The 18,275-nt window shown below is 34.6% G+C and overlaps 1 protein-coding gene across 2 annotated transcripts in view; it reads left to right on the forward strand.

Moving 5' to 3' along the window:
* Positions 1 to 1,696, forward strand: part of NDUFS4 (NADH:ubiquinone oxidoreductase subunit S4) — a 98,285-nt gene extending 96,589 nt beyond the window's left edge. For both annotated transcript variants that reach the window (XM_031444958.2, XM_010977778.3), the window contains one exon: positions 1,478 to 1,696. Coding sequence is in view for 1 of the 2 variants with exons in the window: in XM_010977778.3 (XP_010976080.1) it covers positions 1,478 to 1,581 (104 nt within the window). In the remaining variant the exon portion in view is untranslated. The remainder of the gene's footprint in view (positions 1 to 1,477) is intronic.
* Positions 1,697 to 18,275: the final 16,579 nt, after the last annotated feature.

The raw sequence follows: 18,275 nt of genomic DNA on the forward strand, positions 1-18,275 counted from the left end.
TTTCAAGGATAGGAAAGTACTCAAAACATTTTCTCTCTTAGATTCTGATGCTTCATTTGTATTTTTAAACCATTTGTTTCATTTGCTTTCCTGCTTCTCCATTTCCTTATAGCAAATGGACTTTCTTTGAAGATGGAGTTCTAGCAGTGAAATTATTCATTATTTCCCCTTTTTTGGACACTGAAATCGGCATAGTACAGTATACTTTGAAGATCTGAGTTTCACGGTCTTCACTTTTATGGCAAAATTGAATTCTAATTAAGAGGCTTGTTGAAACATAAGCTTTGTGGTAGCAAATACTCACCAAGAGGAACGAAATTCATGTCAACTCACAAGATTAAGCAGCTTACTTAATTAGACTACATTATATTCAGTTTGGATATTTTATATATGACTGCATGATTCAGCCATGAATCAAGTATTTCAAGATGAGTTATTTGAGGAAAGTTATGGGAGAGAAGAATGATAAATTACAGGGATGGAAAATGGATCATATGAAGAAAGTGAGTTATATAGATAGGTTGCTTGGACTAGGGAGTACAAGGATGACTTAATTATATTTTCAAGGAGTATGTTTACTTGGTTTTTCTCCATATCTTAGAAGAACTGAAGAATTGGACTTAAAGCAGGAGATATAGAGATAAATAAATTCAATTTTCAAAATTGTAAAACACCAAGAAGGGCTTTGGAGAGAAGGTATAAAGTCTTAGAAGAGAACAGGCAGTTTGGCTCAGTAGTGCTCAAATTTCTATGCACAGAAATCTCCTGGAATCAATTAAGTGAAGATCCCCCAGGTCCCCTCTAGAGATTCTGATCTGAGGAGCCTCTGGTCAAGACTAATAATTTGCATTGTTATCAGATTCTTCAGTGGGATTCTAACATAAATAGCCCTTGAAACAAATGTTGAAAAACTTTATGAATTTTATCAGTAGCCTGTCAAAGTCCAGGTAGCTCGACCAAGTAAGCTCATGGTCTCCTCCAGCTCTGATTTATATAGAGAGGTGGATACACGTTTTTCTGTATCACTTCAACTGAACTCCAAACTTCAACTGAACTCCAAACTGTTATAAAGGCACCAACTCTTAGAATACAGTGGGATGTATTATATTGTTCAATTTTCCTCACTACAATTACTAAAGAAGTCACATTCTGAACCACAAAGAGGAGTGGAAATTTTTACATAATGCATAACCATGGGTACTTGAACAATACTGAGCAAGGAGAAATCAAACCACCTCGTAGGTTACACCTTTTAGATATGGTAAATCGTCTTCAGGCAATACTTTGGACCCTCTTGTTACACAGGATTAAAGGGGAACACATTACTAAGTAAGCATTTATATTTCAGGTGTGTTGACATGTACTCCTGGTGATAAATGAACATTAAATTTATGAAAGTTAACCTCTGCTTGCTGTATTTTTCAGGTATGCTCTTTAATTCTGTTCCTGTGGGTTTGTTTTTGTTTTTGTTTTCTAGGATGGAGCTATGATGTTGAGGAGAGAAAGGTTCCGAAACCCAAGTCCAAGTCTTATGGCGCAAACTTTTCTTGGAACAAAAGAACAAGAGTATCCACAAAATAGGTTGGCACTGACTGTATCTCTGTGCTTGACTGTGAATAAAGTCAGCTGTGCAATATTTATAGTCCATGTATAATACATCTCTTAATCTCCTAATAAATTTGACCTTTAAACTACAGATACATTTTGTGGTGTCTATTTTAAATGTTTTTTGATGTCTCAAATTAAATATGCTATAATTTCCTACATAGAGAAAGGTTTTCAGGTCATACCTCTAGGAAACTACGTCACTTAAAAATCTGTTAAAAGGAATGCTTGAAATCAGCTGCAGCATTTAAGTTTTACACTTGCTTTTGTATGGCCATTCTTAAGTTAATAGGGTTTATATACTGCCAGCCATCATTATCAAAATACTGTCCTAAAAATTCTTTGATTTTATCATAGGTAAAGAAATTCATGCTTACATTGCAATTTGATATACCTGAACCCAAATCTCCTTATTATCGAAGTTCTCTTCTTTAATTAGAAATATTCTCTAAGCTTCTTTGAGCCTGAATGAATTCTGTTCCATACTAAACTCTGCCCACAAATCAACACTTCATGATTGTGAGGGTTCAGGTAAAGATTTTATATTCTTACGAATTAAAAGACTCAGAGAAAATAAAAACTGGTTCTTTGTTGGAGATGTTTAGTGTTCACTCTTGTCTTTAGATAATGTAAGTAGCTCTGTGTTTTTGTTATGTATTAATCATTTAGGTCATACAGCATGAGTTACCAAAGCACTCACTCTTGTCTGGCACCGTAATAAACACTGTGTACTAATCTTCATAATAACTCATAATAATTCACTATCTTCCCCATTTTGCAAAGGCATAAATCAAGGCTTCAAGGGACTAGACAATATGCTCAAAATCACACAAGTCCTAAGTGCCAAAGCTGGCACTTAAACCCTCACCTGTCTGTCTTCAAGGCCCATACTCGTAATTATGTTAGTTACAAAGAAATAGGATTGATTAATGGCAGATGATTTCTTTGGATTGCTACTACATTCTTTGATGTTTCAAAAGTTATATACTAAATATACATTTTGACAATCACATGTCATAAAAAACACTAATAGCAAATCAACCTGCCCAACAAAGAAAAGACATCGGAGTATAAATTTGAATAATATTTGTTTCAGAGAGCATATTGGCAGTCTTTTTTCAAAATGTTAATTGCCTATTCCACTTAATTCCAAAAATCCTCTTCTATCACATAGCCTATGGATGGACACAGAGGTGAATGTACAAAGACATTATAGAATTCTAATAGCTAATAAACTGAAACTATCTAGATGTCTGTTAAAAGGGAAAGGAAGTTAAATGGGGTGTTATACAGCTGTTACAAAGAACAAGAAATAATCTTACGAGCTGTTTAGAATGATGTTCAAGATACAGTGCTAAGTGAAAAACAAAGAATAGTGGGTAACATATCTAGGGTGAGGTGGGGCAGCAGATGCTAACATACATGCACTTAGAATGTTTTGAGAAAGAAACTGCTAACATGATTTTATAGGTTATCACTGGTTATGGGAGAAGGGAGACTAGGGTCTTTCACATTTATTCAACTTTTAATAATGCTGTTTGCATATATTACTGTAAGGATGTATTATTTGTATAACTAAATATACATAATTATATCTATATACACTACAGTTCATATCTTGCCTTCTTAAGCTTTACTTTAAGAACTACACATTTTAATTCCTATTTTAGAATTTTAAGTAAACCATAAACTCTACAAAGTGATAAAATACGGCTGTTAAGAAGTTCCAGGGATATTTCAATGAGTGTGAGTCTAAATTTCAGTTTTAAAAAAAACCTACTTATATCTCGTACAATAAGGCAATACAAGCAAGTTTGCTTCAAAAAATGATTTAGCATTTCACCTTCACTTTGGTTTTTAGCATAAAATATAACACTTTATTTCTGTTGTTACTCTGATAGAACTAACTTCATAGGGCACCCTCATGCATCAGCTGAAAATTAGGTATTGTTCTTTTGTCATACCTGGCCCTTATTTATATCATAAGTCAATTCCTAACTGTTTCTGGGTTGTTTCCTTCCCTTATTACTCTATAGGAGCTGCCGATGCAGTGACTTTTATGTTCATATTTAGTATAATTTATAATTTAATTTATTTCTATAAGACTAGCATAAAGGAGACCTCATTTGTTTTATTTTTTTTTTAATAGTTTTTTGTCTTTTGGGGTAAGGATGACAGATCCAGAAAGAGAATAACCTAGACAGCTCTTATTTTTGTAGTATCTGCCTTATGCCCAGGGATCCCTTGTTGTAAATTTTCTAAGTCAAGACACAGATATTTCACCAGTAGTCCTAAATAGAGTATCAGTACAAAAATATTTTAATGACTTTTAACATCATTTATCTTAGTCTTTCTCACTATTTTAGTGCTACCATTATGATTGTAGATATAAAGCTATTGCCTTTATCGACTGAATTTGAACCTCAGGTTTAAGTTACCTAATTACTGGTTGTAAACCATAGTGACATGACTGACAGGGTCCCTGGTCTCGGGCCACTTACTTATAGACCTACAGAGGGAGCTTATATTCTGCCAGCAATTGCTAGTTATCTAGTACGAGTAAGATTGAGTTAGAGTCCTTGGACTTGAATTCTGGTGTAGCCATTTACTAGCTCGGCTATCTTTATAAGTTAATTAAATTTCTCTAAGTCTCAATTTTCTCATCTCCAAAATGGGAGTATCTACATAATGGGGTAGGTAAAAATTAAGTAAGAATCAGAATGACCTTACTAGGCACTTACTCTGTCATGCACAGGGCGCTGTGCACCATACTGTGCGGGAGTTCTGTCCCTTCTAGGAAGACACCCTGGACACCCCAACCCCGTGAAGTTTGTATGTAGAACTAACTTTCAGGACAGTTTGGTGCTTGGAATGAATACTGGTTTATATTTTTAATGATGTCTTTAAATTCTTTCTTTAAAATACTTGTGTTCTGATAATAAAAGTGTTGCAAAAATATTTGATCTAGAAATCATAAAGAAGAATGTAATCACAAATTGCACCAGTTTAAGATAGCCATTGTTATACAGTTGGTGTGTATGTTTCTGGTATTTTTTTCCCTATTCCCTACATACACATGTGCTGTTTTTATAAAACAAAATTACAATAACATTGTACATTTTTTAAAAATGACCTTGGTATCAAACACTTTTTTTCACTGACTGTATCATGTTCTCTCATGACATTTTTCTACAGTGTGATATGTAATAGACAATTCAAACTTCTGGTTTTCAACATTTTGATTTTTCCAGTGTTTCGTTTTCGTATTAAAAAACAGAACTTACCTCCCCAGCCAGACTACAAATGACTAGAAGGGTAAGTATTGTAAGTTCTTTATCAGTGTCTTCCACACAATCTCCCTCATTGGAAAGCTCAATAAACAATGCTTAGTTTGATTGTTTAAATGATTCTGAATACAAACGAAACCTACTCTGTCCCATTCTCTTCTGGTTTTCAGTTGATACGTCTTTGAATTGTTAGTGCATATTTACTGGGACTACTTAATGGCTGCTCAAAAGTTGATGTTGACACTCATCTAAGAATTATACTGGCCACTCAATTAATTTTAAATGGATTTTTAAAATTTTAGGACTCATTTTTTTTAATTAAAAAAAAGTCTTGTGGGGTTTTTTCATAGTGTTAAAATAATTTCCCATGTGTTCTCTAAAACTGGGGAAAGTTAATTTACAACTATTACAGTGGGTTTCTTTGGAAGATAAATGTCAAACCTACATGGGTAAAGAAGATTAAATCACAAAATTGAAAGATTTTGAACTGTGATTTAATTGATCACCCATAGATATAGAAACCTGCTTTGGACCCTGGTTAAGAGTAGACTAGGTTGAGGAAACTGCTGGAATTTATGGCAACTCTGGGAACCTAATGAGATTCTTTGGTGTCTCTCCAGTTGTCAGTTTAAAAAGAATAAGTCCATGGGATTTCATTACTGTAGGAACTCATGATGCTGACTTTGTGAACAAAGCCTGCCAACCACGGTATGCGGTAGTAATAATGTATTATAATGTAATGCATGTTCTCCTAGTCTAAAGGTCACTGATATTTTTAAAGTTTTTTTTCTTTTCACTGGGCTTTTCCCTAAATTTTTATTATAAGAAGACAATAAAGGTTAAAAATGAACACTCACATACCCTTCACTTAAATGTACTAGTTAATATTTTGTTACATATATTTTCCCTCCCTTCTTCCCTGCAACCTTCATTTAAAAGTTAGGTGCAGACATCATGCTATCTCTAGTTTTGAGATATATCTCTTCAGAAAAAAGATATTATTCTTCTGTGTACAACAATAACACTCACAATTTTTAAAAATTTGGTGAGTTTAACAATATATAATTCATATTCAGACTTTGCCAGGTTGCCCCCAATGTTGTTCTTTATACTGATTTTTTTCAGTCCAGGATCCAATCAATAACTGTGTTAAATTTAGCCTCCTTTGATTTTGAGCAGTTTACCTGCTTTTTTTGTTTCTTTGAAAAAATCGAGGCTAGTCAATCAAAAAATGTTCCACAATTTGGATTTCTCTCATTGTTTCTTCATGATAAGATTCAGGTTAAACATTTCTGGTAACAATACAAAGAATGCTAAAATAAAACCAATGGTGAAATGTTACTGGGAAACAGATTTATGCAATCTCAAAAGTCTCAACTCATACATTTATGTATTAGCCAAAAGAGATAAAAGTACTTTTTGATAGAGGAGTCTGGCATGTACCACATCGACCAGATGATCAAACTTAACATCCCCAATAATTAGTAATTTTACGTTTTTCTTAAAAGAATCAATCCTGGAGGCACATAAACTCACCGTCCAATTATTGGTGATATTAGTGTGATCACTTAGTTAAGGTGGAACATGCCAGAGTCTCCATCATTAAGTACTCTGATCTCTTAACTAGTACATAATCCATGGGTTGGTACTTTGAGATTACATAAATCCTGTTCCCCAAGGAAATTTCATCAAATTGTGTTAGTATTTTCAGACTGTCCTTACTCAAATTAGGTATTACTCCAGAGATTGAAAATTGTGGTTTTCTAGTTCTGTCAATTCTGCATTTACTAGCTGGCCACTGGGTTTGTTGTTGTTATGAATTACTGTTGTTGACTTATGGATTCTTTTTTATTTAATATGCATTATTGTCATTATATTTAATGTCCCTGATCTGATCGTTGGGAACTCCTTCAAGGCAGCTCCTATGTTCCTTTGGCATATCTTTACCCATTTTTAATACTTCCTTGGTTTCTAGAACAATGTATTTTAGGTTTACCTTTTACATTCCCTCCTCAGACCTGGAATCAATCATTTCTCCAAGGAGCCCTGTTTCCTTCTAGTGGCAAGTAATATTTAGAAATCAAGATGAGGGTGGTATATAGACCCATGTAAGTGGACAGAGTTTATATGCACACACATTTTATACCTTGATGATCCTCAATTCCAGTCCAGCAGCTCAGAGTTCTTCCTCTGTACCTCCTCCCTCCATCCACTCCCGCCCTCTTTTAATATTTTATCAGTCTTCTCACACAGTGAGAATCCTTGATCCTAACATCACTCTGTCTTACAATACACACAAAATGGTTTTAAAATTACGAATACCACCAGTAACAAAGTACAAGGTAAAGTTCAACTAAAATGAGTTATCACCACACACCAGTCAGAATGGCCATCGTTTTAAAGTCCACAAATGATAAATGCTGGTAAGAGTGTGGAGAAAAGGGAACCCTCCTACACTGTTCATGGGAATGTAGTTTGGTGCAGCCGTTATGGGAAACAGTATAGAGATTCCTCAAAAACACTAAAAACAGAGTTACCATATGATCCAGCAATCCCACTCCTGGGCATATATTTAGGGGGAATTTTTAATTTGAAAAGACACATGCACCCCAATGTTCATAGCAGCACCATTTACAATAGCCAAGACATATAAACAACCTAAATGTCCATCAACAGATGATTGGATAAAGAAGTTGTGGTAACTTTATACAACGGACTACTACTCCACCATGAAAAATAATAAAATAATGCCATTACCAGTAAAATGAATGAACCTGGAGATTGTCATTCTAAGTGAAGCAAGAAAGAGAAAGAAAAATACCATAAAAAAAAAAAAAAAGACAAACTTATTTACAAAATAGAAACAGACTCACAGACATAGAAAACAAACTTATGGTTACTGCGGGGGAAGGTGGTGGGAAGGGATAAATAGGGAGTTCGAGATTTGCAGATACTAATATATATAAAATAGATTAACAAGAATTTCATACTGTATAGCACTGGAAACTATATTCAATGTCTTGTAGTAGCTTGTGGTGAAAAAGAATATGAAAACAAATATATGTATGTTCATGCATGACAGAAGCATTATGCTGTACACCAGAAATTGAAACATTGTAAACTGACTATACTTCAATTAAAAATGTATATATGTACAAATTAAAAAGATTTCTTCACAATTCTTTTTATCTTCAGAAAAAATTTACAGAGGAGGTAGAGTTAGCAATTTCCCAAGTTACTGGAATTTATATTATCTATTTTCATATACAATTAAGTTCATTTGTTCCTTTGTATTCATCTATAGGCTTTTTTTTCTTGCTGATTTATTTTGATAATATGTAGTATTTTAACCAGGTTCAAAAGTCAAAATTGTACTAAAAAATTGGAGTCCCATTTTCATCCACATTCTGTGGTTTAAGCAGTTTTATTACTCTCTGATTTATCCTTCCTATGTTCCATTTTGCAAATTAAGCAAATGTACATATTCATATTTCTCCTTTCTTACACAAAAGGAAGCAAACTATATGTACTCTTTTGTACCTTGCTGTTTTTTCCTTAGTATATCTTGGAAGAATTCCATATCAGTTCTATACTTAAACTTAGTATATCTTAGTGAATGTAAATTATACCTCAATAAAATTGATTTAAACATAAAAACAAACCTAAGTGTGATGTCAAAGTAACACAGTGTGCAGAATCTCTTAGCATCTGATATGGCTTATAATGGTTAAACAGGAAAACAACTATATATTAAAGTGTGATACTTGGTTGAAGAGATTACATTGTTAGAATTCATATAACAGAATAGTCTAAAAGTCATATTTTCCATTCCTGCAGCACTAGCACCATGACCAAGATGGTCCATGTGGAATGAGGCAAAGTGAAGAAATGTTGGAAGAAATATTACTCAAAACTAACATCTGCAAAAACCAAAAAAATCAGATACTTCTCTAGTTTTCCATTATTGTGCAAAAGAAAACAACAAAATTCTTAACATACCTTATTTGATGAAACATTCATTTCTGGTGTGATTTGGTTTTCTGTTTATAAATCAATGCATGGGAAGATGAATTCATTAAAAAAAACAAAAAATAACAACTGTTGGTTATGATATGGAAAAATTAAAACCTTTGTGCAGTGCTGGTGGGACTGTAAAATGGGGCTACTTTCATGAAAAACAGTATGGCAGTCCCGTGAAAATTAGAGCTACTATATGATTTGGCAATCTCATTTCTGGATATATATCCAAAAGTATTTAAAGCTGGGTCTCAGAGAGACATTTTCAGAACCATATTCATAGCAGCACCATCCCTAATAGCCAAGAAGTGGAAGCAACCCAAATGTACATCGACAGATGAATTAATAATCAAAATGTGGTATGTACATAACAGTAGAATATTATTCAACTGTAAAAGCAAGGAAATCCTGTCACATGCTACAGCATGTATGAATCTTGAGGACATTATGCTAAGTGAAATCAATCACAAAAAGACAAGAGTTACATGTTTCCACTTATATGAAGTATCTAGAGTAGTCAAACTCAGACAAAGTAAAATGGTGGTTGCTAGGGTGTGAGAAGTTACTTAATGGGTACAGATTTTAGTTTTGCAAGATGAAAAAGTTCTGGAGACCTGCTTCACAGCAAATTGAGTATACTAACACTACTGAACTATATATTTAAAAATGGTTAAGATGACAAATTTTATGTTACATGTTTTTTTACCACAATAAAAATTAATAGTACTCATATATATAAATTATAATGTTATAACACATGAGAGAACTCTATTCATAATAGCAATAGAACTTAAAAGATGAAATACTTAGGAATAACTTTAATAAGAACTGATCAAAATCTCCATGAAAAAAAAATTTTAAACATTCCTGAAAGACACAAAAATAGACTTGAACAAATAAGGAGATATATTTTGTTCTTTAAAAGACATCTCAGTATCATGAAGATGTCAGTTTTAGTTTATACATTTAATATGATCCCAGTAAAAATCCCAATAAATCTGTATATGGATCTAGGTAATTTCATCTTAAAGTTTACATGTAAAAACAAACACAAAAGAATAGCAAGGAAAATACTAAAAACAGAACAAAACTGAGTGTGATCTACCCCTTCCAGATATTTAAACATATGAGAAAAGCTATATTAAAAAAATTTGGTCCTGAGCATGAATGGACATGCCAATGGGATAGAATAAAAAGTCCAGAAATAGACTGACTACGTATAGAAATATAGTATATGACAAAGGTGATATCTCATATAATTTGGGGCAAAGATATTTTTAAGAAATGGTATTGGGACAACTGGAGAAGATAAAATTTGATCCATTCTTTCCACCATGAACGAGAATAAACTCCAACTGGATCAGAGATGAAGGAAGGAAGGAAGGAAGGGGAGGGAGAAAGGCAGAGAGAAAGGGAGGGAGAAGGGGAAGAGGAAATTATGTAAGTTCTAGAAGAAAACACGGGTGAATTTGTCTATAGCATCGGAAAAAGTTTTTAATCTATGATTCAAATTATTTTAAGTTATAACTCAAAATCCAAATGCAATGCAACAAATGATTGATAAATTTGACTATATAACAATATAAATCTTTGGGATGATAAGAAATTATAAGCAAAGTTTAAAGCAAATAAACTGGGAGAAAACATTTGCAATAATATATCACAGTTAAAGGGTTACTCCCAACTATACTAAGAATTTTTAAGAATTGAGAGGGGAAAGGATGAAAATTCTATAGAAAAATTGACAAAAGTCATGAACAGACAATTTGCAGAGGCAAAAATAGCCCTAGAACATATGTAAAAATGTAATTTCAAGCATAGTAAGGGAAAATGCTAATTAAAAGTTCCCTGTGATACTATTTTTCACCTGTCTGATGGGCAGAAATTCTAATCTTGCTGATATACTTTGTTATTGAGACTGTGGAGAAACAGACACTATTACATTGTTATTTAAAAAATTAGAAACTACATAAATATCTAGGTGTAAGAAATTGAATGAATGTAGTATGCAACATCCACATAATTGAGTATAATATACCTATTTTCAAAATGAGGAAAATTTATATGAACTGATATGGAGTGATTTCTAGGAGATATTGTTTACTGAAACAAGTATAAAATACTATGTTTATATATACATGTATATACATCTAATATTTTTATTACAATTAAGGCTGTGATTGATTACCTACATATGTGTGTATATGTGTACATTATGTAAATGTATAAATATACATACATGTATATAAATGTATGTGTATATATATACACACACATATACATATCCTTTTGCATAAAAAGAAGAGAAAACTGGAAAACAATGAAATTCTTTACCTATAAGTGGTAAATGAATATCATTACCATTAGAAAGGGGAAAAAAAGAAAGAACTTATCCAAGTTAATTTGAACACAGTATTTGACCATATACCCGCAGTCTTGGATGGGATGGAATGATGGGGATGAACTGCAAACAAATCCTTCAATCTTTTTTTTTTTTTTTTGGAGAGTTGTTTTACCTAGTGGTATGGGCAATGAAATTCTGAAACAAATCTGGACGTATTAGAAAATTGAGTGAAGGAATAAATACACTTTTTGTTGTTTTCACTGAAGAAGGGGCATACAAATGTGGAATGAGAAAAGGCAAGAAATAACTGTGGGGGTGAATTGGAGGTATAAATTCAAAATCATGATTTCTAAAATATGTATATGTGTGTGCATGTATATGTATGCATACATATATGTGTGTATAATTACTTTTATATTTATATGCACAGAAATTTCCCAGTTTTGCCCACTGAAGGGTGAGAAGCAAAAGTGCTCCAGAATCAGGCAGCATGCTTACCATTAAGATCTTGGTCTATTAATAGTATTTCTCAATGAAATATACTAAGGCTTCTCAGAAAAATGACTGAGTGCAACACTGGGACAGGGTAAGTACAAGCTGAAACCTAGAACATGCTGCTACACCAGAAAGTGAGAAAATATTATATCCAAATGATGTGCAAAGTGCAGAATCTAGCTTGAAGGGATCCCAATTGGTCAAATCTGTACAAACTGAGCAGATAAATCACTCAGTACAGTAATGAAGAATAAATCATTAGGGAAAAGAATAGCAGCTCATGAATCCACATTGAAAATAAATACATAAAGATATGGAGGAGAAGGAAGGGCTCTTGCCTATAACAGAATGCCAAGTACAGAGTGGTAAATTCGGAGAGAGTGCTGCTGGAGTTGGAAGATCAGTAGTTTGCAACCACCATAGTCAAGATTGGATTAGGAGTGATTCTGAAATGTTTACATGAAAAGCTTGACAGAATCTCTCCTCACAGAAACAGTGATAAATCAGATAAATACATAAATAAATTAATTAGTAAAAAAATTTTAATGTCTGTGGAATTTGACCAGAGGGCATATAATAAATTGAGAAGCATCTGCTCAAAAAAATCTATGCATCCTGGTAAGAAAAGTGGGAGTATATGTCATTTTAAGCCAGGGGCTGCTCCCATTCTCCTCATCTCTACGTTTTAGAAATTCTATACTATGTAGGTAGGGCAGCTCATGAGGACTGACAGCTCCCATTCTCCCTCACCAGTTCCCAGTTTGGGACACAGTTTCTACTCCAGGAAAGGATGGGACAGGTTGGGAAGACCAATGACTCCTATCCCTATTCCCAGGGCCCTGGCCTTGTGTTGTGGAGATTTTGCCCAGGGCGGGCATGGCATGTCATGAGAACTGGTAGCTGATTGGCCTTGCCTGAAGGGCTAATTTTACTTGGAGAAGAGCATGGAAAAAGCCATGTTCAGGAACACTGTCAAAAACGGTAGAGATCAATGACAAACAATCAATAAAGGCTAATATCTTTGTGCTACTAGTCAGGGTAAACAAAATGGCATTATCAGAATTTTCAGAGGGAGATCCAGGGAAAGAGATAGCCAAAAAAAAAAAAAAAAAAAACCTTGCTAAGACCACATGCATCCCTGGTCATTTGAACAGCTGTATACATGAGCAAGACAGCACCCAAATAACCAGAGAAGTTGCTAGTCCTTGGCTGAACATGGGGCTGACTTATAATTTTAACTCCTGATCTTTGAAAGCATTCCCAACACTATACACAGATCCACCAACAAAGAGTAGAAGCATTACTGGCTTAGGGGGCTTAAAACAACCTCTGATTAATCACTGAACATTAAGCTATGCTGACCTAGGGGTGATGCCTAGGAAGCTTAATAATAAAGGAAAACAAACGAGTAGTGACATACATCAGAGACTACACACTGCAGAGGAAATAGACTTCACAAAGTTTGTTCAAACAAATCACTAAAAAGAACAACAACAACAAAAAAATAGCAACCACAAGCCTCAAGTGGAGACACAGATTAATAATTGAGAGTTGCTATATTGTCTAAAATGTCCAATTATCAACAAATAAGTATGAGGCATGAAAAGAAACAGGGAAGTGTGCCCCATAAACAGAGGGGAAAAAAATCAGTCCATAGACATTGCTTTTGGGTGCACCAAGATATTAGAATTAACAAAGGCTTCAAAGCAACTACTATAAATATGTTTCAAGAACAAAAGGAATCCATATTTAATGCATTAAATGAAAGTATGCTCACAATGACTCACAAAAGAGAATATTAATAGAGATAGAACTGTTTTTTTAAAAATCAAGTAGAAATACTAGAGTTAGAAAGCACAATAACTGTAATGAAAAACTCACCAGAGGCACTCAACAATAGGTTTTAGCTGGCATAAGAGATAAGTGAATATGAAGATAGATCAATAGAGATTACCCAGTTTGAAGAACTGAAAGGAAAAAAGAGAAAAAAACATGAACAGAGCCTCAAAGATCTGTGAGACACAATTAAGCACATCAATATATGCATAGTGGAAGAACCAGAAGAAGAGAAGGGAGCAGTATTGGTTTACTATTGGTGCCACAACAAATTACCACAAAATTAATGGCTTAAAACAATACAAACTTATTCATTCATTCATTCACTCACTCACACACTGTTTTACAGTTCTGTAGGTGAGAAGTCTAACATGGGTCTCACTGGGCTAATTAAGATGTTGGCAGGGCTGCATTCCTTTCTGGGGACTCTAGGGGAAAATCCATTTCCTCTTCTTTCCCAGCTTCCACAGGATGCCCACATTTCTCAACTGATGGCCCCCATCCTGTTTAAAGCCAGCAATATTGCATCTCTCTGATCATTTTTTGTAGTGATCAGGGCATCTTATTCCAGCATTGACCTCAGCCAGGAAAAGTTCTTTTAAGGACCTGTGATTAGGTTGGGCCCATCCGAATAATCTAAAATAATCTCCCCATCTCAAGATCTTTAATTATAATAACATCTGCAAAGTTCCCTTTTCCATGTGAGGTAACATATTCATAAGTTCCATAGATTATTGTTATCTGTGGGGTGATGGGGGTGGTGTGGTGCATTATTCTGCCTATCACAAGAGTAGAAAAATATTCAAAATAATAATGGATGATTACTTCTCAAATTTAATTTTTAAAAAAGCAATCTAAACAAGAAGTTCAAAAAAACTCCAAGAAAGTTAGGAAAGAAAAACAAAACAAAACAAAACAAAACTTAGACACATAGGCCAACTGTTGAAAGAAAAAAAGAAACCATGAGAGCAACAAGAGAATACATGAGCTACAAAGAAACCATAATAAGATTAACAGCTGATTTCTTATTAAAAAAAATCTCATGGAGGCCAGAATACAGAATACAGTGGAATGACATAATTAAAGTGCTGAGAGAGAAAAAAAAATCCTATATATAGCAAAACCATCTTTCAAATATGAAAAGTCATTCCTAGATAAACAAAGACACAGGATACATTGCTATCAGATATGCTTTAAAAGAAATATTAGAGGAAGTGATATCACAATGTTGAGGGCATAGGTTGTTCCCAAATTTGCTCCACATCACAAGAAAAACAACTAACAAATATTTACCAGGCAAGACACCACTGAGAAATTCTAGAATACAGAGTGAGGCTGAAGCACCCCCTGTACCACAGGGAACAAGAGAGAGTACATTAGAAGGGTTAACAGGAGGGTTACATGCTGACCATATTGCTCCTCCTCCAGATTGGTGCAGAACCATTCTGAGAGATCTTCCCTCAACCTATGATTCCTTCAGTGGGAAAAGAGCATATAAGGTTGACATCCAGCTCCCCTAGTACTGTGAGTCACTTCTTGGGATCCCTCACTCCAGTCTTGCCCCATAGAGATTACAGGAATCTGTGGGGCTTGACCACTGGGAATTTGATTGTGATGGGGAATAGGGAGTGGCTTATAACAACCAGCACGTGGATCTTGGCAGATCAAGTTTCTACATGCAGCACCCAGGTACTTGTTCCAACTCTTGGCTGTGCTCATCTGTAGAACCAAGTCAGCAGCACAGTCGGACCAGGGGACTCAGCAGGGTGCTGGTCTCCCTAATTTGCTGAGTTACAACCCTATAAACTGCTGAGTGTAGCTCCTGGCCCCATCTAACCAGGCTGGCAAGTTACAACCCTATTAACTGCTGAGTGTACAGGAGCTGAGTTACAACCCTATTAACTGCTAAGTGTAGCTCCTGGCCCCATCTGACCAGGCTGGCAAGATCACCTGGAAGCTACATAGCCCAGTAACACTCAAGCAAAGAGTCTGGCAGGCAAAGCTGATTATTGCAGAGCAAAGCCAGTCCTGGGATTAGAGGGTTCCTTTCATCCATCCACCACTGAGTGAAGCTCCTAGACCTGGCCAACCAGAAAGCCTGTCCAGAACAGCTGGAAAACTGTGTAGCCCAGCAATGCTCAAGCAGAGAACTTGGCAGGCAGAGCTGATAATCTGTAAAACCAAACCAGTGCCCTTGTTTGGCCAGGTTACTTGGGGCACTGGTCAGCTTGAGTCAAGACCACAAACAAAAAACCTTTCTGAGTTGGACCTGGTTCTCCTGCTGTGCCTGTGCTTGGAAACTAATTTGTAGCCCCACCCATTGCTGCATACAGCTTTCAATTTGCTCAACCAGGGAACCTAACCAGAGCACATGGGAAGCTGTGTAGCCTATCCAACAACCCTGCTTACACTGACACTTCAACAAGAGAACGCAGCCCATGGATTTTCCTGTCTGCATAGCAAAACTGGTGGCCAGGGAATTCAGTGCATAGTTTTGCCCAATTTGGGTCCCCAAGCAATGGGCTGGACAGGTTCTGGGGTCCATTCTGCTATCCCACCTGGACAGAAAAGCTAATTCATAGTACTATGCTGCTAAATATAGTGCCCAGTCCTGACCATCTAGTCAGCCTGAACAAAGAACCCAGTCGACTGCAGAGCCCATCCTACAGCCTTGCTTAGTCAGGGAAACAAACCATGAATTCAACAAAGAAATAGAAACCATTAAAACAAAAACAAACAAATCCAGAGCTGAAAAATACCATGATTGAACTGAAGAATTCAATGGAGAACTTCAAACTCAGACTCAGCCATACAGAAGAAAGACTAAGTGATCTAGAGAACAGGATATTTAAAATTATCCAGTCAGAGGACCAAGCAGAAAAAAGAATGAAAAAGTGAAGAAAGTCTCTAGGACTTATGGGACACAATCAAAAGAAACAATATCCACATTATGGGAATTCCAGAAGAAGAAAAGAAACAGAATAGGACAGAAAGTATATTTAAAAGCAAAAATCTCTGAAAATATCTCAAACTTGGGAAGAGACATGGACATCCAGATCCATGAGGCCCAAATAATTCCACATAGATTCAACCCAAATAGGACTACATTGAGACACATTATAATTAAATTATCAAAAGTCAAAAGACAAAGAATTTTGAAAGCAGCAAAAGAGAAAAAATTAATACAAGGGAACTTCCATAGGACTATGGGTAGCTTCTTCAGCAGAAATGTTTCAGGCCATGAGAGAACACATGACATATTCAAAATACTGGAGGAAAAAAGTCAACCAAGAACTTTATTCTCCACAAAACTGTCCTTTAGAAACAAAGGAGAGAAAGACTTTCCTTAAAAAAACTAAAACTGAGGGAGTTTATCACCACTAGACCTGTCTTTACAAGAAACGCTAAATGGTGTTCTTTGAGTGGAAGTGAAAGGACACTAACATCATAAAAACTTAAGAAGGTAGTGTAAAACTCACTGGTAATGATAAACATATTGTCAAAGTTAGATTCCATAATATAGTAATGATAGTACATAATTTACTTAAGACTATAGCTTAGAAGTTAAAAACAAACATAACCACAAATATAATAATCTGATATTAGTTATACAATATGAAAAATATGTAAACTGCAACATCAATAACTCAAAATGTGAGGAAGAGGAGAAGTTAAAATATAAAGTTTAGAAGTCCTATTGAAGGCAAAGATTGTTATCAGTTTAAAATAGGGTGATTTATTTTTAAGATACTTTATGTAAACCTCATGATAAAGGAAAAAAAGTCTGTAGTAATTACACAGAAGAATATAAAGAAGTCAAAGTATACTGATACTAAAATATATCAAAACACAAAACAGACAGAAAGATAAGCAACAAGGAATAATGAACCTACAAAATAACCAGAAAACCAGGACCAGAGGATTCCATTGGTGAATTTTACAAAAGATATATGCCAATCCTTATCAAATTCTTACAAAAAATCAAAGAGAAGGGTATAATCCCAAACACAATTTACAAGGCCAGCATTATCCTGATAACAAAAACCAGAAAAGGATACTACCAGAAAAGAAAACTACAGACCAATATCACTGATAAATATAAATGTAAAAATTCTCAATAAAATTCTAACAAACCAAATTCAGCAGCACATTAAAAGGGTCATTAACTATAATCAAATGGAATTTATCCCTAGGATGCAAGGATGGTTCCACAAATACAGATCAATCAATGTGATACATCACAATACAATGAAAGAAAATAATCATATAGTCACCTCAATAGATACAGAAAAAGCATTTGACAAAAATCAATGTTAGTTCATGATAAAACTCATATCAAATTAGGTTATAGAAGGAATATACCTCTACAAAAGTAAGGGCCATATATGACAAAAACACAGCCAATATTATACTCTATGGTGAAATTTTGAAGGCATTTTCCTCTATGATCAGAAATAAGAAAAATGTGCCCTCTCTCACCATATTTATTCAACACAGTACTGGAAGTTTTAGCCAGAGAAATTAGCAAGGAAAATAAACAAAATTCACCAGAATTGAAAAGAAAATAGTAATACTGTCTCTATTTCCAGAGGACATGTATATATACATATATATATAAAACTCTATAAAGACACCACAAAAAAAAACCCCTGTTAGATCCAATCAACAAATTCAGTAAAGTCATAGGATAT

The sequence above is a fragment of the Camelus dromedarius genome, chromosome 3, assembly GCF_036321535.1.
Source record: "Camelus dromedarius isolate mCamDro1 chromosome 3, mCamDro1.pat, whole genome shotgun sequence".
Taxonomy (NCBI): Eukaryota; Metazoa; Chordata; class Mammalia; order Artiodactyla; family Camelidae; genus Camelus; species Camelus dromedarius.